The 22584-nt window shown below is 45.4% G+C and overlaps 1 protein-coding gene across 3 annotated transcripts in view; it reads left to right on the forward strand.

Moving 5' to 3' along the window:
- Window positions 1-22584, forward strand: part of fbxw8 (F-box and WD repeat domain containing 8) — a 68076-nt gene that overhangs the window by 43294 nt on the left and 2198 nt on the right. For all 3 annotated transcript variants that reach the window (XM_079517146.1, XM_079517147.1, XM_079517148.1), the window contains exons 10-11: window positions 3365-3492; window positions 19276-19449. In XM_079517146.1, coding sequence (XP_079373272.1) covers window positions 3365-3492; window positions 19276-19449 — 302 coding nt within the window. The remainder of the gene's footprint in view (window positions 1-3364; window positions 3493-19275; window positions 19450-22584) is intronic.

The raw sequence follows: 22584 nt of genomic DNA on the forward strand, positions 1-22584 counted from the left end.
CTCACCTGTACATGGCCCCACGTACAGGTACACGGGTACAGACACGGGTACACGGGTACAGACAAAGCTGGTTATTGGAGTGGTTTGCACCACTCAAAAACCATATGATCTATAAAATAAAGAATGACTATATACAGGTATGTTTGTATATGGCCTACAGTTATCGAGGGCACCAAACTATTAAAACATTAACCCATTTAGACCTGAGGACGATTCTACAAATGCCTTCTAAATCATGACAGTTTTCTGAAAAACTTTCATGATTTAGTTCTCAAACTATTTCATGTCAAGGACCCCGAAAATTATATGTAACTGGCCGCCGACCCCCCCATCTGAAAATATGTTGTTCCAGGGACCCCACCCCAGAAGCAAAGATTTGAGTTAAAAATGTTTGCTCTGAAAGAATATATATTCCAAATTTGCGCCACATTTTCACGATTTTTCAAAAATAGCAGACCTACAAGCTCGTAACGCGGCACTCTGTGTTTGGGCAGCGGTGGCCGAACGGTTTGCGGAGCGGTCTTGTTATCGGAAGGTCGCCAGTTCGAATCCCCGGGCCGGCACGTTAAAATTACCACCGCTGAAGTGCCCTTGAGCAAGGCATTGAACCCCTACCATGAAATGTTCTATGAGCAGGGTCTGGCTGTAAACAAGCATCTCGAGCTTAGTCCATTCACCCTGGGTAAACAAAGAACTTTGCTTTGCCGCGCTATTTTTCAATAGCTACACACCAAAAAAAGGGGTTCCCGCCCAAAATGGATTAAAAAGCAGGCTAGACCTGGTAAGGAAACCTGCTCATTATAGTGGTAGACAACATTGGTCCAATATCATCCAAATACGGATCCCAGGTTTTGTAGGAAGTGTCCAACGTTGTAATGCAACAACAAGCATGTAATGTATTCACTGTGGATTGATTCACTCCATTCTAAATGTCATGCCATGACCTTTTTGTTGGAGCCCTGATCCCAAACAATTCTTCCTGGCGGGCAAACGGCAATAAATTAAACAACCCTTTGTGTTTGATATGTACAATATGCCTGTCTGACTCATGGGAACATGGGATTGTACTCGATAGGAACACCAAAGATAACAAAGTTAATATGCAATACCAGACCAAAGGTCTGGTGTGTGAGCTTCACACAGGACAAAAGGCAATAAATGCTATTTCGCTATGATTTCTGTCTGGGGACATTCTGGCATCCTTTTTTTTTTACCATGAATCAAATAATCAAGAAGTACGTTTTTCTTATTAACAACACAATGTTTTATGCATCAACAAATCGATGTGAAACATACTATGGTAGCATAACGCTTCCAAAATTGAAATGAAATGGCAAATTATACGATAAGTCAATTGAAATAACGGAAATGCTTTTTCATTTTCAGGTCATTAACGTATCTTTTTGTGACAAAAATAAATCTAAAATGCAATAACATTTACATTTAATCTGCAGATGAGCTCATTCTATGATACAATTAAAATTATAAATAAAAGATAATTTGATTTTCAACAAAAATAAATGCCCTGTTAATTAGTGGACTATAATAAAAATGAAAATGCAATGTAGAAAATTCAAAAGAAATATGATAAATGCTTTTTAACCTTCAGATAATGAACACATTTAAGTGAATATATATATATATAAATACAATAGCATTTACATTTCATCTTCAGGTGTGCTGATTCTATGACAGAATGAAAAAGCAATTAACGCATTTTGACCTGAGATCAGATTCTAAAAATGTCTTCTACATCCTGACAGTTTTCTGAAAAAGCTATGTTTCTATGTCAGTCGTTCAAGCTCAAAATGGGTTAACATTGCATTTTCATTTTCAAATTGACGTGTGTACGATTTGGAAATGAAAAATGCAACGTGATTTGCTTTTGCTTTTCCAGTCGGTCATAGAATGACACACTTGGAGATGAAACAAGCAAAAAGCAAATCACATTTTCGCATTTTCATTTTACGAAAATGCGATGTGATTTCATCTCCAGGTGTGTTTCATGAAGTGTTTCCGTTTCTGTTAAATCAGTTAACCCATTTTGGCCTGACGTCGAAATTAAAAAAAAATGTCTTCTAAATCCTGACAGTTTTCTGAAAAGCCCATGTTTCTATGTCAGTGGTTCTCAAACATATTCATGTCAAGGACCCCAAATATATATGACCGCTGACCCCCATCTGAAAATGTGTTGTTCCAGGGCACATTTTCACGATTTTTCAAAAATAGCAGACCCCCAAAAAAAAGTATTTACACATCTCACAAGCTCATATGGGCCAATTTTTACAATTTCCTGCTTTTATAGGCCCTCCGGGTGCCCCAACTTTGATTGGCTCCCAACCAAGTTTCCCAAGGGAGTTGGTTTGGAACAAATTGATATGTGATAGTAGACACCTTTATGAACACATCTCTGTGAAGAAAGCTAGTGGTGACTAGTGGTAAGCATTTTGTTTTGCATATTTTGCCACAACCTCCGCTAACATTTCAGAGCACCATGCATGCTAGGGGTGTCAAAAAAAATCGATTCGAATTAGAATCGCGATTCCGTTATGAACGATTCAAAATCGATTCATAATTTCCAAAAATCTTTTTTTTTTTTTTTCTGGTTACAGTTACAGGAGTTTTCACTACATGGTGTCTGTGATATGAAATGTAAGCTCACCCTAATCACAGTAAACATCATGTCTTCAGTCATTTTCAAATTACTGTAGTCACTTCAGTTCAAAACTGGAGTAGATTGTGATGAAATCCTATGTATTGAATCGATAATCATTTTGAATAGAAAATCGTTTTGAATCTGGAAAAAAAATGCTTTTGAATTAAAAAATTTTTGGAGTTGAATCGAATCGTGACCCCAATAATCGGAATCGAATCGTGGGACCCCCAAAGATTCACAGCCCTAATGCATGCTAAGCCCGACTCCAAGCTACTACTAAGGATGTTGGTGACTCCCAGAGGAGATTAAAGGGACGGCGGGATTGGAGAGGAAGGGAACGAAAATTACGTGATCCAGTCTAGCGTTCCAGACAGATAACGAGTCAGGGATTCTCCAAGGGCTTCTTTTTAACAGTGTGTGACCACACACACACACACACACACACACACACACACACACACAGCCACAATACACTCTTCTAATGGGCATCTAGGGAAATTCATAATGGCATGAATTATTCAGTAGTTCTACCATGCTGGATTCAAAAGTGTGGGGAGAGAGAGAGAGAGAGAGAGAAAGAGTGTGTGTGCGTGCACACGTCTCTCGCCTATCTGTGTGCATGTATAACTTTATGTATCCTGTGCTGTGACTGTGTGTGTGCGTGCGTGCGTGACTGTGTGTGTGCGTGACTGTGTGTGCGTGCGTCAGATCCAGGTCTACAGCCTAGAGACAGGACAGTCGGTGGCGTGTGTGGGCAACTCGCCGGGAGACTTCACCTGCCTGGACCTGAGAGACGACCCACCTCACCTGCTGACCTGCGGCAACAAAGACCGCAGGTAGGAGCTCCACACACACGCACACACATACGCACGCACGCACGCACGCACGCACGCAGCTCACACTGGCTGGCTATAACCCATTTTGACCTGAGATCAGATTCTATAAATGTCTTCTACATCCTGACCGTTTTCTGAAAAAGCTATGTTTCTATGTCAGTCGTTCTTCGATTTTTCAAAAATAGCAGACCTGCAAGCTCATAGCGCGCCACTCGGTGGCGCGCTATGAGCTTGTAGATCTGCTATTTTTCAATAGCTAAAGCATAACATAATGCTAACACCAAAAGGGGTTCCTGCCCAAAATGGGATAATGCTGAGCCGTGTGCACACACACCCACATGTACACCCACCCAGACACACACCCACATGTACACCCACCCAGACACACACCCACATGTACACCCACACAAAAGGACAAACACCGGTCTGGCTCCTACTTTACTTTACTTTACAGAACAGAACAGAACAGAACAGAACAGAACAGAACAGAACAGAACAGAACAGAACAGAACAGAACAGAACAGGTGCTGAGAGAGAATGTGAGAAAAACAAAGCACCGCTCAGTCCATTTGTTCTTCACACCCCTGTGTGTGTGTGTGTGTGTGTGTGTGTGTGTGTGTGTGTGTGTGTGTGTGTGTGTGTGTGTGTGTGCGTGTGCGCGCGCGTGCGTCTCTCTGGCTCACCTTGAGAGACAAAGCCTCAGAATTCCTGCTGAAAGGGAACAGGAATATTGGGAAGCCAGGCATTGCGTGCTTTTGTTGCCCAGTGTCGCTTGAGTAATGTGTGTGTGTGTGAGTGTGTGTGTGTGTGTGAGTGTGTGCGTGCGTGTGAGTGTGTGTGCGCGCTTGCTTGACCACTGGATTGGACTGAGCCCGCTAGCTTATGCCTCCTGCTGTCTCCCAGACAAATGACCCTCGGTGATGGAACACACACACACACACACAGTCACACTTGCCACACATCCATAACCTGGCTCTCTCTCTCTCTCTCTCTCAAACATGAAAGAGCCGTTCTCATGTGCTCTCCGCTCACTAGCCCACAGCACAACACACACACACACACACACACACACAGTCTCACTAGCCCACAGCACAGCACACACGCTGGCAGCTCCAGAAAAGGCTCAGGCGCGCCTCGTCCAAGAGCGATCCCACGGCGGCCATTCAGCCCCGAATCCATCAGGCACTGAAGTAGGTAGTTGGAACGGAGAATTGAAAACACAGCCCGTCCTCCTGTTCTTCTCCCTCAGATTATTTTCGTTAAGCCATTTGGATCTGAGGCCGATTAAAAAAAAAAAAAAAAAAAGGCTTCTAAATGTTTTCTGAAAACCCCATGTTTCAGTGGTGCTTGTAGCAACTCATAATGTAATAACTGCTCATAATGTAATAAGGGCTCATAAGGGCTCATAATGTAATAATTTAAATGTAATAAAAACTCAGAATGTAATAATCAGCTCATAATGTAATAAAAGTATGAGCGCATAACGTAATAACAGATTTTTCTATAATGTAATAATGTAATAATGTGTTACGTTATGAACGACCACATGGCAGTTCATAATGTAATAAAAGTTCATAATGTAATAATGGCCCAAATTGGTGAGAAAAGTCTTACACTGTCATATTTATTACTTCTGTTGACAAATGTAGACTTTCTTATGGCCCATATGGTCTTACACTGTCATATTTATGACCCAACGCACCTTTTTCCCCAATGGGACTTTTTTCCCAACGCACCTTTTTCCCAACGCACATTTTTCCCCAACGTACCTTTTTCCCCAATGGGACTTTTTCCCCAACGCACCTTTTTCCCAACGCACCTTTTTCCCCAACGCACCTTTTTCCCCAACGCACCTTTTTCCCAATGCACCTTTTTCCCCAACGCACCTTTTTCCCCAACGCACCTTTTTCCAACGCACCTTTTTCCCCAACGCACCTTTTTCCCAACGCACCTTTTTCCCCAACGCACCTTTTTCCCCAACGCACCTTTTTCCCCAACGCACCTTTTTCCCCAACGCACCTTTTTCCCCAACGCACCTTTTCCCCAACGCACCTTTTTCCCAACGCACCTTTTTCCCCAACGCACCTTTTCCCCAACGCACCTTTTCCCCAACGCACCTTTTTCCCAACGCACCTTTTTCCCCAACGCACCTTTTTCCCAACGCACCTTTTTCCCCAACGCACCTATAAAATAGCTCAAGGCTCTATTGGTGATTACTTAGGTTAGGACCCCCGCAGTGGTGTCCGGTTAGAACTTAAACCAGGATGCTTCAACTTCTGCCTTCTCCCTGAAGCCGACCCTCTATATATTCTCCGACCAGGCTTGTCACGATGACTAAGCCAGTTAGATCTATCCATATATGGTTCTACCATATCTATCTGATATCAGCACTAGGTCGGCTTGGGCCCAAATATAGGGATTGTCATACTAAACATGTCATATGTCATATAGCCCAACGTCCTAGTCAGAGTCTTCGTTACACACCTTTTTCCCAACGCACCTTTTTCCCCAACGCACCTTTTTCCCAACGCACCTTTTTCCCCAACGCACCTATAAAATAGCTCAAGGCTCTATTGGTGATTACTTAGGTTAGGACCCCCGCAGTGGTGTCCGGTTAGAACTTAAACCAGGATGCTTCAACTTCTGCCTTCTCCCTGAAGCCGACCCTCTATATATTCTCCGACCAGGCTTGTCACGATGACTAAGCCAGTTAGATCTATCCATATATGGTTCTACCATATCTATCTGATATCAGCACTAGGTCGGCTTGGGCCCAAATATAGGGATTGTCATACTAAACATGTCATATGTCATATAGCCCAACGTCCTAGTCAGAGTCTTCGTTACACACCTTTTTCCCAACGCACCTTTTTCCCAACGCACCTTTTTCCCCAACGCACCTTTTCCCCAACGCATCTTTTTCCCAACGCATCTTTTTCCCAACGCACCTTTTTCCGAACGCACCTTTTTTCCCAAAGCACCTTTTTCCCCAACGCACCTTTTTCCCCAACGCACCTTTTTCCCCAACGCACCTTTTTCCCCAACGCACCTTTTTCCCAAAGCACCTTTTTCCCCAACGCACCTTTTTCCCCAATGGGACTTTTTCCCAACGCACCTTTTTCCCCAACGCACCTTTTTCCCAACGCACCTTTTTCCCCAACAAACCTTTTTCCCCAACGCACCATTTTCCCCAACGCACCTTTTTCCCCAACGCACCTTTTTCCCCAAAGCACCTTTTCCCCAACGCATCTTTTTCCCCAACGCACCTTTTTCCCAACGCACCTTTTTCCCAACGCACCTTTTTTCCCAACACACCTTTTTCCCCAACGCACCTTTTTCCCAACGCACCTTTTTCCCCAACCCACCTTTTTCCCCAACGCACCTTTTTCCCCAACGCACCTTTTTCCCAACGCACCTTTTTCCCCAACGCACCTTTTCCCCAACGCACCTTTTTCCCCAATGGGACTTTTTCCCAACGCACCTTTTTCCCCAACGCACCTTTTTCCCAACGCACCTTTTTCCCCAACAAACCTTTTTCCCCAACGCACCATTTTCCCCAACGCACCTTTTTCCCCAACGCACCTTTTTCCCCAAAGCACCTTTTCCCCAACCCATCTTTTTCCCAACGCACCTTTTTCCCCAACGCACCTTTTTCCCAACGCACCTTTTTCCCCAACAAACCTTTTTCCCCAACGCACCATTTTCCCCAACGCACCTTTTTCCCCAACGCACCTTTTTCCCCAAAGCACCTTTTCCCCAACGCATCTTTTTCCCCAACGCACCTTTTTCCCAACGCACCTTTTTCCCAACGCACCTTTTTTCCCAACACACCTTTTTCCCCAACGCACCTTTTTCCCAACGCACCTTTTTCCCCAACCCACCTTTTTCCCCAACGCACCTTTTTCCCCAACGCACCTTTTTCCCAACGCACCTTTTTCCCCAACGCACCTTTTCCCCAACGCACCTTTTTCCCCAATGGGACTTTTTCCCAACGCACCTTTTTCCCCAACGCACCTTTTTCCCAACGCACCTTTTTCCCCAACAAACCTTTTTCCCCAACGCACCATTTTCCCCAACGCACCTTTTTCCCCAACGCACCTTTTTCCCCAAAGCACCTTTTCCCCAACCCATCTTTTTCCCCAACGCACCTTTTTCCCAACGCACCTTTTTCCCAACGCACCTTTTTTCCCAACACACCTTTTCCCCCAACGCACCTTTTTCCCAACGCACCTTTTCCCCAACCCACCTTTTTCCCCAACGCACCTTTTTCCCCAACGCACCTTTTTCCCAACGCACCTTTTTCCCCAACGCACCTTTTCCCCAACGCACCTTTTTCCCCAATGGGGCTTCTATGACGCCGCCTGGCCCACTGGGCCCCGCTCTCAGTCCTTTGACGACCTCCACCCTCTCTTCCTGGCCGACGACCAGGAATGGGTGACCTACTGGATGAGGAGCAGCCTATGGATGAGCTGCCACCATTCCAGGAACCGTTGGACAACTACAGGGCCTTGGACGAAGTAGGCTACGACGACCGTGACCACACTGCCGACGTAGCTGATGAGGCCGACGCCCGGATGGAGATGACCCTCCAGAGGAGGTCATAGTGGACCGCGACCCGAGGATGCCCCGGCCCAAGCGACCCCCGCCGCCGACCCTCCCCTACCAGCTGACGACAGAGAGCTATTGGATCTTTTCCGCCAGGCCTCTGGCCAAGAAGCCGGTCCGCAGGATCCTGCTTCCCCTGGCCCAAGGTTTTAGAGCACACTACACGGCTAGCTGGAAGTAGCCCATGGCTCCTCCGGTTACTCCGTGTCGCTCTCATGTCCCTCTGGACACGGTCGAGATGCCCTCCCAAGGCTTCGACAAGCTGCCAGCCATTGACCGCATAGTAGGAGCCTTTCTCCTCAACCCCACCTCCCCCCGCCATTGACGCGCGACCCCGTCCTTTCTGACAGGCGTGAGAGAGAGGCCGCAGCGGCAAACGCCAAACACTACGCCCTCGTAGTAGCGTCCGGCAAGCATCTCAATGCTTCGGCCCTACTCCAGGGTTCCCAGAGCGCTCTACTTCAGGAGATGGGCGACACCCCTACCCCTGAACAACTGGCAGAAGTCCATCCATCAACTCCGAGCGTATCAGGTGGCCAAAAGCTTCACCCGAACTGGATCCCGATGCCCGGGGAGAGCTTTCGGAGGGTGCCATCATCCCCGGAGGCCTCTTCAGAGAGAGGATGGCCCTCAACGTGCTCCGTGGAAGTACAGCGACCAGGCTGCGAGGCCCTTGCGGCCTTCGTCCCCCGTGCCGTGCGTCCCCGCGCTCAGGGTCGTGCGCAGGGACAACCTCCTCGCCAGCCTCCTCGTCCTCCTCAATGCCAACAGCATCCTGTAGGCAACAGGAACGCTCGCCAGGGCCCGCGTCCCCGTCTTGACAGGTTTGATGGGGCCCGGGACCCCTCCAGGCCAGCCCCACCCGGTGATAAAGATGGACGACAACGACGCCCCGGAGTCCAGCGCCGTCACGACACACGCCCCCAGACCGGTCGTAGGAAGGGCACCGCCAAGCCCAACAAGGACCAGCAGTCTAAGTGACACGCACCCGACCCTCCCCCCACGCACCGGGCCCATCACCCGACGTAGCAGTCTCGGACTGCACGTCCGGTCCGCCCGCAAAGTGCTTACGGACCATGGCACAGGAGGGCCTGTAGCCAGGTCCCTGGATATTGTTTACACAAATACAGCTTTTTCTGTATTTTCTGTATTAAAGGCCTTGCCACAAAACAAAAAAAACAACAAAACAATAACACAGGGGGGGACATGAGCCCACTGCCACGGGAGCCCCATGGGCTCCCCGACGCAGTGCGGCACGGCATGAGGTCAGTGGTGTAGTAGAACGCCACTGGGGAGACGGTCATCCCAATTTTTCCCTGGTCCACCAGGGAACACCGCCCCCAGACATAGAGGTACCCTTGGCCCAGAGTCGCAGCGGGTTCTACTCCTGCTACTTCCTGGTCAAGAAAAGGGGGGGAGGCCTCCGTCCTATACTGGACCTACGGATACTCAACAAGCATCTCAAGTCTTTCCAGTTCAAGATGCTGACGGCCAAGTCGCTGGTACGCTCCAGGCGACTGGTTCACGTCCATAGACCTAAAAGACGCCTATTTCCACATCCCTATATACCCACCTCACAGGAAGTTCCTGCGGTTTGGGTTCCAGGGAAAGGCTTACGAGAACACGGTCCTCCCATTCGGGATGTTTCTCAGTCCCAGAGTGTTCGTCCGCTGCACGGAGGCCGCCCTGCCTTGAGACGTCTAGGTCTGAGGGTGGCCAGCTACATCGACGCTTGGCTTCTATGTACGGACTCAGCAGAGGAGGCAACCAGGAACACAACTCGGGTTGTGTCCCATGTGACCTCACTGGGTTTCAGGATAAACCAAGCGAACCTACCCAATCCACGGATTTCATAGGCATGGACTCTGTCTCCTACAAGGCACAACTGAGCCGGGACAGAGTCAACGACCTCCTGAAGTGCGTAGCCATGTTCAAGACAGGCTGCAAACTTCCACTGGAGACCTGCCTACGGATTGCCGGACTCAGGGATCAGAGCTACTGCTAGTAGGAGGAGAGATCTTTCACCCACGTCCTCAGGACCTAGATCTCTGGGTTTGGCCCAAGGGTGTCGCTGGAAGCGACTGGCCTGCCTCCGAATGTTGTAGAAACGATGCTCGGAGCCAGGGCTGCCTCCACCAGACGACGTTATAACACAGCATGGCATGTGTTTGAACGTTGGTGCTCGAACAGACAGGAAGAGGTCTTCCTCTTTCAAGCATCTGTGAGGAACATTTTGATTTTCCTGCAGGAGTTCCTGGACAGGGGTCTGGGCCTCTCCTCAGTCAAAGTCAACCTAGCGGCCATAGCGGCCTATCATGTTGGTATGAACAATAGACCAGTCAGTGAACACCTGCTGATCCGTCAGTTCATGAAAGGAGTTACGCACCTCAGACCAGTTGCCTGAGATTAAGCGGTAATGACACCAGGGTCACACTTAGACCGAACCTTTCGTTTCTACCTAAGACCTTCCCCTCAGGCTGCGCGCCTGTGGACCTCACGTCCTTCCATCCCCCTCCCTTCTCATCGGTGGAGGACAGGAGACTACACTGTCTCTGTCCCGTGAGGGCCCTGAAAGTGTACAGGTCAAGGACTGCCCCCTTCAGGCTGGGTGAGCAGCTCTTTGTAGCCTGGGGTTCTCAATGGAAGGCTAAACCCATTTCGAAGGTGAGACTTTCGCAATGGATTGTGGAGGCTATAAGATTAGCCTATACCTCAAGTGGTACTGAGCCCCCTGAGGGTCTATGTGCACACTCTACGAGAGGTTTGTCCACATCCTGGGCCTTGGCCAAGGGAGTCCCGATTCAAGATGTCTGTGCCGCGGCGAGTTGGTCGCCTCCATCGACTTTCGCCACGTATTATAACCTGGCCCCCAGCAAACCTGGGACATGCAGTCCTGGAGGTTGCCGCTCCTTGAGTCAGACAGTCTGACTGGTTTTGGTCAATAGGTCCCTTCTGGCCTCTGACCGTGGGTATGGATGACCATGTTTCTTGACCAGGGCAGCTGGAACGGCAGAGCTGTCAGCCCCTGGGTCAAGGACATCATCATAGTGTATGTCTCTTTAGGTGAACGTGCAGGGATGGTACTCTATGAGCCACCGCTTGCGTTAGTCTCTCTCTAGAAGAGATGATCCTAGGGTCGATCTTTCTATCAGCCAAGGGCGATCATACGGGAGCGTTATGTTCCCCATACGACTCTCTCCGAGAGGGACTTAAGCTAACTTCGGGTTACTTCAGTAACCACAGTTAGATAAGTGACGAGAGAGAGAGAGAGAGAGAGAGAGAGAGAGAGAGAGAGAGAGTCATTAAGTCGCCCTTCTGTCAGAAAGCAGGTTGATAGGAATGACGCGCTGAGGGCGGACCTCAGGTTATATACCAGGTGGGTGGGGTATACAACCGCGCCTTGAGCGACAGTTCAAAACCCAATAGAATTGTTCTGTGAGTGTATGTTAGGCTGTGTGCCTGCACCATCTATTGGCTTGGACCCCATATGACTATCTCTCTCTCTCTCTCTCTCTCTCTCTCTCTCTTATCTAACTGAGGTTACTGAAGTAACCCGAAGATACTGATCACTGGCCATGTTACTGACATGATAACAGAAGTAATAAATATGACAGTGTAAGACTTTTCTCAACAATATGGACCATAAGATCAACAGAGGTAATAAATATGACAGTGTAAGACTATAAGGGCCATAAGAAAGTCTACATTTGTCAACAGAAATAATAAATATGACAGTAAGACTATATGGGCCATAAGAAAGTCTACATTTGTCAACAGAAGTAATAAATATGACAGTGTAAGACTATATGGGCCATAAGAAAGTCTACATTTGTCAACAGAAGTAATAAATATGACAGTAACACTATATGGGCCATAAGAAAGTCTACATTTGTCAACAGAAGTAATAAATATGACAGTAAGACTATATGGGCCATAAGAAAGTCTACATTTGTCAACAGAAGTAATAAATATGACAGTGTAAGACTTTTCTCACCAATATGGGCCATTATTACATTATGAACTTTTATTACATTATGAACTGCCATGTGTTCGTTCATAACGTAACACATTATTACATTATTACATTATAGAAATATCTGTTATTACGTTATGCGCTCATATTTTTATTACATTATGAGCTGATTATTACATTATGAGTTTTTATTACATTTAAATTATTACATTATGAGCCCTTATGAGCCCTTATTACATTATCAGCAGTTATTACATTATGAGTTGCTACAGTGCTCAACCTTTTTAATGTCAAGGACCCCCAGAATTATTTGTATTTGGCGGCGGACCCCCATCTGAAAATATGTTGTTCCAGGCATATCCACCCAGAAGCAAAGCTTTGAGTTAAAAACGAATATATATATATTCAAAGATTTGCGACACATTTTCACGTTTTTTCAAAAATAGCAGATCTACAGGCTCGTAGCGCGGCACTCTGTGCCGCGCTACGAGCCTGTAGATCTGCTATTTTTCAATAGCTAAAGTACAACATAATCCTTAAAAACACTAAAAAGGGGTTCCCGTCCTGAATGGTTTAAAGCTATCGACCCCCCGGTAATGGCGCTGAGACGAGATGGCCTGGCCATAATGCGCGGGTGGGCGTGCAGCAGGGAGATACGCTGCCTCCTTGTGGTTGTCAGGGGGAGGAACAGAGATGTTGTCTGTTGGACTATTTAACGGGTTGGCTAATGTTCGGTGAAGAGATTTGGGGCCCTATTCTTTTGTCAGTGCCTTATTACCCACTTGCCCCTAAATTAGTTTGCCTTTTTTATTATTATTATTTTTGAAAGAAAAACATTGTAAAATTGTTCATGTTTGCCGATCTACATCGACACATTGTGAGCTTGCAGATCGGCTATTTGAACTATTTTAAAAGGTTTTTCAAAATGGTAAATTAGTTAAGGGATAAGGTAAGGGGTGGCGCAAGTCAAGATATAGCCCTTGGTGTGCAGAGAAACAGGAGGGAACCAAGTCAGTCAACACAATCTATGCTGTTTAAGGGGTTGATTGAAGAGGAATTGAGGTTGCAGAGCTAGAGTCATCTTTGTCTAACCTGACTCCGCCAGCTGGTGGCAGCAGTGAGTTCCAACTCCTGCTCCCATCTGGTCTCTCTCGGGCAGAGACGATGCGCTCCGAACAAAATAATGCTGATCGGAGCGATATAGGGCCGGATCAACGCGAGACTGGTGACGTATTGAAGCGCTGCCACAGTGGCAAATGTAAACACAACTTAACAGGACTACAACTCTAATGTAAACACAACCTAACAGGACTACAACTCTAATGTAAACACAACCTAACAGGACTACAACTCTAATGTAAACACAACCTAACAGGACTACAACTCAAAATTATTATGTAGATATCAGATTGTTGTCCTGCTGCTTCCGGGTTCATGGTTTCTGCTTGAGAGAGACCAGATGCAGGAGGAGGGAACTGGTGAACTCAATACTGCCGCAATCCCAAGTTAATCTTTTTCAGCCTCTTTGTTCTTTGATTGTTTGTCTCAATCTCTACTCTACTCTGGTGATATTGTAAGTCCTGGCCTGTTGTTGGGGGGGGGGGGGGGGGGGGGGGGGGAGAGAGAGACAGAGAGACGGCGGAACAACTTGGCCATGACATCTTGGCCTTGTCTGATTGGCTGTACTAATGGGGGACAAATGGAATCGGTGCCACCATCAGGCGGGGTGGCATAATGCCAGTGGACTAATGCAACCCCTGGATGGGTGCCTGATCGGGGGCATCCCCCCCCCCCCCCCCCCCCCCCCCCCCTGATCGGGGGCATCTGAGCGAAAAACGGGGAAAGGTTGGATGGCGGGCAGTGTTGACAACAAATTGACAACACATTTTCGATTTTAGTTTTAGTCAGTCTTTTGAATACAATTTACTTTTAGTTTTAGGCACATTTTAGTCATGTGAAATGTTTTAGTCTAGTTTTAGTCGACTAAATATCACAAGAATTTAGTCGACTAAAATGTATTTTGGCGGGCCTTAATGCTGTCGGAATGACAGATTTTACACTTGCTGAAAATAGCCGATCTACAAGCTCACAACGTGTCGCAGCGCGACACGTTGTGAGCTTGTAGATCGGCTATTTTCAGCATGCAAACCAAGTGTAAAATGACTTGTGTCTTTTACTTACTGGATCTGGATCTTTTGTCCACTTTTTATTTGTTGACGAAATTGTCAATATATTTATATCAAAGTTAAAGTCAAAGTTGTACGATTTGTCGCACACGTTACCACAGTGAAATTTGTCCCATCTCTTGCCTGTCTTTTGCCTGTCTACTTCCTGATTGGTTAGTCATTTCGACCGGGTTTTTTTTCGACCAATGACAAAGCTTCTAGGGACATCTTTGAATGCAGATTGTGGCCCCTAGATGTGTCACAGAGACTACATTCTTTTTGGGAGTGTTTTACTTAAGCCATTAAAATGTTGACATATAGGCCTATATGTCGTATATATGTAGACTATACATATAACTATGAATAGTTGCAGCCAATAGGCCTGTCTCACAGCCCTTCCCCGCCCCCTTTCCAGACCTAGTGGTGTTGACGTGACGTCACTCCATAGACATTACATGTTAAAAGACCTACATTCAGAAGCCATAAACAACGCCTTTTCTGAAGGTAAACTTTATTCTATTTGGTTTAGAGGTATTAACATCTTGTTTTCTTCATAATAATATTGGTCTTTTACATTTTAACATTTGGAAACGGCCTTAAATGGTGCAGAGAAAGCAGGTAGGGATGTAGCTCTGGTCCATAGCCTTACTCATGGACCAGACGAGACATGTAGCAGAAGGAGGAGGGAGGGAATGACGGAAAGTGAAAGAGTGGGCAGGTGGCTCTCTAAGGCAGCGACTCTCTCTCTCTGAACAAAGCAGTGGAACAGAGTGAGTGGGTTATAGCAGCTCCCAGCAGCCACAACAATGTGTTCCTCTGAGTGCTGGAGGAGGCATGTAGCCTCGGAAACCCAGACATTTTATTTCCAGGGAGAAAGGGAGGCATGCATCTCTACTGGGGTGGGAGGTTGGTGGCAACTATACGGTCGTTTCACCAAGTTGTTTCACACGCGGTATGAGTGTCCGCGCCTCAGCCTACAGTAGGCCTCATTTCACTAGCGTGTCCTAGGAGGGCATTAAGCAACTAGTCGACTAGTAAATCCACTAGTCGACCTTGTTGGTACTAGTTGACTAGTTGATACAAAAACATATTTTTAGTTTTTTCCCCCGATTTTATTGCCCTGAAGATCATGTAGATTATAGTTATAGTCACCAATGTACACAGTTTTTAAATGTACAACTATTTATTTCCAATTTTCTTTTCTTTTTTACATAATAGGTAGTTAAACAACTAGTCTACTAGTAAACTAGTCAACTAGTAAAAATGACTAGAAGTGAATGCCCTAGCGTGTCCACATGCAATCTGGAAACCTTTTTACCACATATATAGTATGGGTCAGCTTAGGTGGTTCGGGCATCTGGTTAGGATGCCTCTCGGGCGTCTCCCTAGGGAGGTCCTCGAGGCACGTCCCACTGGGAGGAGCAAGGCGCAGTTGGAGGAAACGCATCGACTCACTGGCCTTGGAACGTCTCTTGGGATCGCCCCAGGAGGAAGTCACTAATGTTGCTCTGGAGAGGGAAGTCCGGAGCTCGCTGGTGGAGCTGTTGCCCCCGCGACCCGACTACGGATAAGCGGTTGAAGATGGATGGATGGATAATAAGATCAACATGCCCAGAAAATAGGGACACACCAGGTTGAAAGTGGTTAGTTAATTGGCCACTGGCAGCCGGGTTCGCCGGCGATATCAGAGTTATTGTTCCCCAGCGGCTGCCAGTAATGTTTAATCCTCATCGCTTAACCCATTTAGGCCTGACGTTGAAATTTTGAAAATGTCTTTTTAAAAATGTATTTTTTGCTGAAAAACCTCATGTTTCTGTATCAGTGGTTCTCAATATTTCATGTCAAGGACCCCTAGAATTATATGTATTTGGCCACCGACCCCCATCTGAAAATATGTTGTTCCAGGGACCCCCCAGAAGCAAAGATTTGAGTTAAAAACGCTTTGCGCCACATTTTCACGATTTAAAAAAAATAGCAGACCTACAAGCTCGTAGCGCGCCACTCGGTGGCGCGCTATGAGCTTGTAGATCTGCTATTTTTCAATAGCTAAAGCATAACATAATTCTAACACCAAAAGGGGTTCCCGCCCAAAATGGGTTAAAACGTGCGGTCCCATCACGTCATGCCACTCTACACAGCAAGGCGAGCACACAGACCACAGCCCACTGCTCTCGTTTAGCTGATCAGCCCTGATTGCTTTAGTCTTTTTCTTTTTCTTTTTTCCATCCGGGGGAACGGAAATTAAATAAGCCCACTCTCCTCTCTGCAACTCGACCACCCCCTCCTCCTCCTCACCCCCACCCCCCTTTCCAAATGAATGAGATTATATGGTAATGAAGTATTTTGGGGGAGAAAGAGGGTGGAGTGCTGCTGGGTGGACGGAGGCCGGGGTCCAGGTCCTGGATGATGCTCTTGACTGGGACCCAATAATAAAGCTTGCCATCGCAGCAGATGGAGCCGATACAAAGCCCGTTTGGTTGGGCCCGCCGGGCCATACGAGGCCCGTTTGGTTGGGCCTGCCGGGCTCATGAAACTCACCACCAACCAACCCTGAAAACAGGGTGGATTTCGTCCATGTCTAATAATTAGCGGTCTCCTGATACACTTTTTTCGTTTCCGATCCGATCCCCATACCACAATTTCTGTGTTAGCCGATACCGAATACCGATACCAGAGAATAATATTTATAATAATACAAAAAGAAAACAATATCTTATTTTGAAGTCCACTGACCGGGAATACTGTTTAATTATAGCTATCTAGCTATATACTGTATCTCGTGTCGTGTTTATATAGCAGACTCCTCATTCAAATGTGCACTTGCAGTTTGGGGAAACTCCAAAGCAAACTCCACATGTCCCAACATTTTATTTACCTGCCATAGTGTGTCAACCCCTTACCCCTGTGTCGGATCGGTGGTTAGACTGGCATAGTGTCAACCCCTTACCCCTGTGTCAGATCGCTGGTTAGACTGGCATAGTGTCAACCCCTTACCCCTGTGTCAGATCGCTGGTTAGACTGCCATAGTGTCAACCCCTTACCCCTGTGTCGGATCGGTGGTTAGACTGCCATAGTGTCAACCCCTTACCCCTGTGTCAGATCGGTGGTTAGACTGCCATAGTGTCAACCCCTTACCCCTGTGTCAGATCGGTGGTTAGACTGGCATAGTGTCAACCCCTTACCCCTGTGTCAGATCGGTGGTTAGACTGGCATAGTGTCAACCCCTTACCCCTGTGTCAGATCGCTGGTTAGATTGGCATAGTGTCAACCCCTTACCCCTGTGTCAGATCGGTGGTTAGACTGGCATAGTGTCAACCCCTTACCCCTGTGTCAGATCGGTGGTTAGACTGGCATAGTGTAAACCCCTTACCCCTGTGTCAGATCGATGGCTTATTTGCCGATACCGATATGACCAAATAAGGGCCGATCCGATACTTTTCCGATACCGATACAGTATCAGGTCGACTACCTTTTTTTCACAGAGGAAAATTAAATGAAAACTAAGCTATGATGACTAACTAAATATTATTGACCATTTCGTCAACACGTAAAAAAAACTAGACTAGAATGTTTGAAAGGGACTATAATGGACCAGAGATCCAGTATAAGTGGTTTTACACTTGGTTGCATGCTGAAAATAGCTGATCTACAAGCTCACAACGCGTCACGCTGCGACGCGTTGTGAGCTTGTAGATCGGCTATTTTCAGCAAGTGTAAAAACAAATGGCCAAAAATGTGTACAGGGCTGAAGTTGTTAATGTGTAACTAAAGTAATAATTGTAGTGGAGTAAAAGTACAATTATTTGTCTCTGAAGTGTATAGTGGAGTATGAAAATTTGACATACAGTACTCTCACAAACAAATACCTCAAACTTCAGTACAGTGCTTAAGTAAAAGTACTTAGTTACTTTCCACCACTGGTCACAAAGTGCTCTTTGTAGTTCCTTTAAAGGGAGAATAGTGGTATTGTCTAGAAATGAAAGCACTCTTTCAGATGTGTGAACTCCCGTGGAGACGTGGTGTCCACTAGAGTCACACACCAGTGAGGACAGGATGTGGGAGTCGGGCAGTTTTGGACTGTAAATGACCTCCATCCATCCATTCATCTTCAACCGCTTATCTGTAGTCGGGTCGCGGGGGCAACCGCTCCACCAGAGAGCTTCAGACTTCCCTCTCCAGGGCAACATTAGTGACTTCCTCTTGGGGGATTCCGAGACGTTCCAAGGCCAGTGAGTCGATGTATTTCCTTGGTCTGCCCCGGGGTCTCCTCCCAGTGGGACGTGCGTCGAGGACCTCCCTAGGGAGACACCCGAGAGGCATCCTAACCAGATGCCCGAACCACCTAAGGTGGCTCCTTTCCAGGCGAAGGAGCAGCGGTTCTACTCCGAGTCTCTCCTATCTCTAAGGGAGATGCCAGCCACCCGTCGAAGAAAACTCATTTCGGCCACTTGTAAATGACCTATGCTGTACTATTGTTCTCATTGCTGAACTGTTGGTAAGGTCGCATAGAGTTGATCCAGGCGCAGCGATGGCGGCAGTTTCCCCTGTCATTAACGTATAGGACAGGGGAAGGCAACAGGTGGCCCGCAGGCCAAAACTGGCCCCCAGAAATAATATCTGGCCTGTGAGATCATTTGGAGAATGTATTTTATTGTATTTAATTTTGTCCTTTTCCTTCTATTATTATAATTATTATTATTATTATTATTATTTATTAACCCATTTAGGCCTGACGGTGAAATAAAAAAAAAGTCTTCTGAAAGAATATATATTCAAAGATTTGTGACTCATTTTCACGACATTTCAAAAATAGCAGACCTACAAGCTTGTAGATCTGCTATTTTTCAATAGCTAAAGTATAACATAATGCTTAGTTAAAACACCAAAAGGGGTTCCCGTCCAGAATGGGTTAATATTATTATTATTATTATTACTACCCTTATTATTATTATGATTGCTGTGTTTCAGCCTCCTCTTCCACATACATTCTTTCTTTGCCATTTATTGTCCTGGTGTTTCTCCGTGCTTCCTTCCATGCAGGGTGCGGGTGTTTGACCTGCGCACCGGCGCCTCCGTGGCCTCCCTGTACGCCCACCACCTGGGCGTGACGTCGGTGCAGGCGGACGACTGGAAGGTGGTGAGCGGCGGCGGCGAGGGACTGGTCTGCGTGTGGGAGATGAGGATGGGAGCCAAGCTGTGGGAGATGCACAACACGTGAGTGGGACCCCTTATCCCTAAACTTATTTGGCTTCTTTTTTTTTACTATTTTGAAAAACATTTTAATATAACAAAATGTAGCAACTATTAGCTTGTTTGGCTAACGGCCGATGTAATCTACCTAAAACCGGCCGAAATCCGCGCGTGCAAACTAGTCCCGGATGTTGTGATTCCTTAAACCGGAAGTGGCATCGCCAGATTCGCTCTATTTGGTCAAAATCGGCATGATGGTGACGTTACCGCCACCATCAGGACTGGGTATAATACTATAGGATTGCCGTGTGAGAATGAGATGCAGTGTGTATATCACAGATTTTTCTATTGGCATTAAAATGACAAATTAAACATATGAATAGTGCAGGCAGAAGGCACAATCCACTGTTAATTAGGCTGGCCATAAGCCAGTTAAAATAGTTAAAATAACCAATCTGCAAGCCCACAACGTGTCGATGTAGATCGGCTAGTTGAACTATTTTAAAATAACCTCGGCCTCACCAGGCTTTCCACCTCGGAGGAAAGCCTGGTCTCTGTTCCAAAAGTGCCGCGTGAACCGGTCTGGAGCGGATGATATCGTTACGTCATGTTGTAGTATTGTTTTGTAGTCATCAGGATGATATCGTTACGTCATGTTGTAGTATTGTTTTGTAGTCATCAGGATGATATCGTTACGTCATGTTGTAGTATTGTTTTGTAGTCATCAGGATGATATCGTTACGTCATGTTGTAGTATTGTTTTGTAATCATCAGGATGATATCGTTACGTCATGTTGTAGTATTGTTTTGTAGTCATCAGGATGATATCGTTACGTCATGTTGTAGTATTGTTTTGTAGTCATCAGGATGATATCGTTACTTCATGTTGTAGTATTGTTTTGTAGTCATCAGGATGATATCGTTACGTCATGTTGTAGTATTGTTTTGTAGTCATCAGGATGATATCGCTACGTCATGTTGTAGTCATTGTTTTGTAATCATCAGGATGATATCGCTACGTCATGTTGTAGTCATTGTTTTGTAGTCATCAGGATGATATCGCTACGTCATGTTGTAGTCATTGTTTTGTAGTCATCAGGATGATATCGTTACGTCATGTTGTAGTATTGTTTTGTAATCATCAGGATGATATCGTTACGTCATGTTGTAGTATTGTTTTGTAGTCATCAGGATGATATCGTTACGTCATGTTGTAGTATTGTTTTGTAGTCATCAGGATGATATCGTTACTTCATGTTGTAGTATTGTTTTGTAGTCATCAGGATGATATTGTTACGTCATGTTGTAGTCATTGTTTTGTAGTCATCAGGATGATATCGTTACGTCATGTTGTAGTCATTGTTTTGTAGTCATCAGGATGATATCGCTACGTCATGTTGTAGTATGGTTTTGTAGTCATCAGGATGATATCGCTACGTCATGTTGTAGTCATTGTTTTGTAGTCATCCGGATGATATCGTTACGTCATGTTGTAGTCATTGTTTTGTAGTCATCAGGATGATATCGCTACGTCATGTTGTAGTATGGTTTTGTAGTCATCAGGATGATATCGCTACGTCATGTTGTAGTCATTGTTTTGTAGTCATCAGGATGATATCGCTACGTCATGTTGTAGTCATTGTTTTGTAGTCATCAGGATGATATCATTACGTCATGTTGTAGTATTGTTTTGTAGTCATCAGGATGATATCGCTACATCATGTTGTAGTCATTGTTTTGTGGTCATCAGGATGATATCGCTACATCATGTTGTAGTCATTGTTTTGTAGTCATCAGGATGATATCGCTATGCCATGTTGTAGTCATTGTTTTGTAGTCATCAGGATGATATCGTTACGTCATGTTGTAGTCATTGTTTTGTAGTCATCAGGATGATATCATTACTTCATGTTGTAGTCATTGTTTTGTAGTCATCAGGATGATATAATTACGTCATGTTGTAGTCATTGTTTTGTAGTCATCAGGATGATATCGCTACGTCATGTTGTAGTCATTGTTTTGTAGTCATCAGGAGGATATCGTTACGTCATGTTGTAGTCATTGTTTTGTAATCATCAGGATTATATCATTACGTCATGTTGTAGTCATTGTTTTGTAATCATCAGGATGATATCATTACGTCATGTTGTAGTCATTGTTTTGTAGTCATCAGGATGATATCGCTACGTCATGTTGTAGTCATTGTTTTGTAGTCATCAGGATGATATCGCTACGTCATGTTGTAGTATTGTTTTGTAATCATCAGGATGATATCGCTACGTCATGTTGTAGTATTGTTTTGTAATCATCAGGATGATATCGTTACATCATGTTGTAGTCATTGTTTTGTAGTCATCAGGCAGGAACAATCAAACGGAACTTCCTTTTCCCTCAAACCGGAAGAATAACAATAAAAGCTCTCGTAGCCTGTAGCTTTTATTGAGAAAAATCGGTTTGAGGGGAAAGGAAGTTCCGGAAGATTGCTGACTACAAAACAATACTACAACATGACATAGCGATATCATCCGCTCCCGACCGGTTCATGAATCCGAAATGGAATGGTGCCCAGGCTAATTTTAAAATAGTTCAACATTGTGTTGTACGTAGATTGGCTATTTACCGGCTGAGATTGGCATTGATAAAATGAAAACAACCGGATTAAGGTTTGGCGAACATGCGTTAAGGTTGGGACCTAATCGATTCGAATTAGAACCGCGAATGCCGTTAACGATTCAAAATCGATTCATAATTTCCAAAAATCGAGAAAAAAAAATCTTTTTAGATTATATATTTTTTTGCTTACAGTTACAGGGGTTTTCACTACATGGTGTTTGTGATATGAAATGTAAGTTTACCCTAATCACAATAAACATCATGTCTTCAGTCATTTTCAAGTTACTGTAGTCAGTACTAGTCACTTCAGTTCAGCACAGCTGTATTGTATTGTAGTATTGAATCGAGAATCATTTTGAATAGAGAATAGTTTCGAATCTGGAAAAAAAATGCTTTAGAATAAATTTTGGATAATACGTTTTTGGATTGAGAATCGAGTTGAATTGAATCGTGACCCCAAGAATCGGAATCGAATCGAATTGTGGGACACCCAAAGATTCGCATCCCTATGGGACCGCGCTGCTGCGTGCTTGCGGTTATGTTTAG

This window comes from Electrona antarctica, assembly GCF_951216825.1.
Source record: "Electrona antarctica genome assembly, chromosome: 12".
Classification (NCBI taxonomy): domain Eukaryota; kingdom Metazoa; phylum Chordata; class Actinopteri; order Myctophiformes; family Myctophidae; genus Electrona; species Electrona antarctica.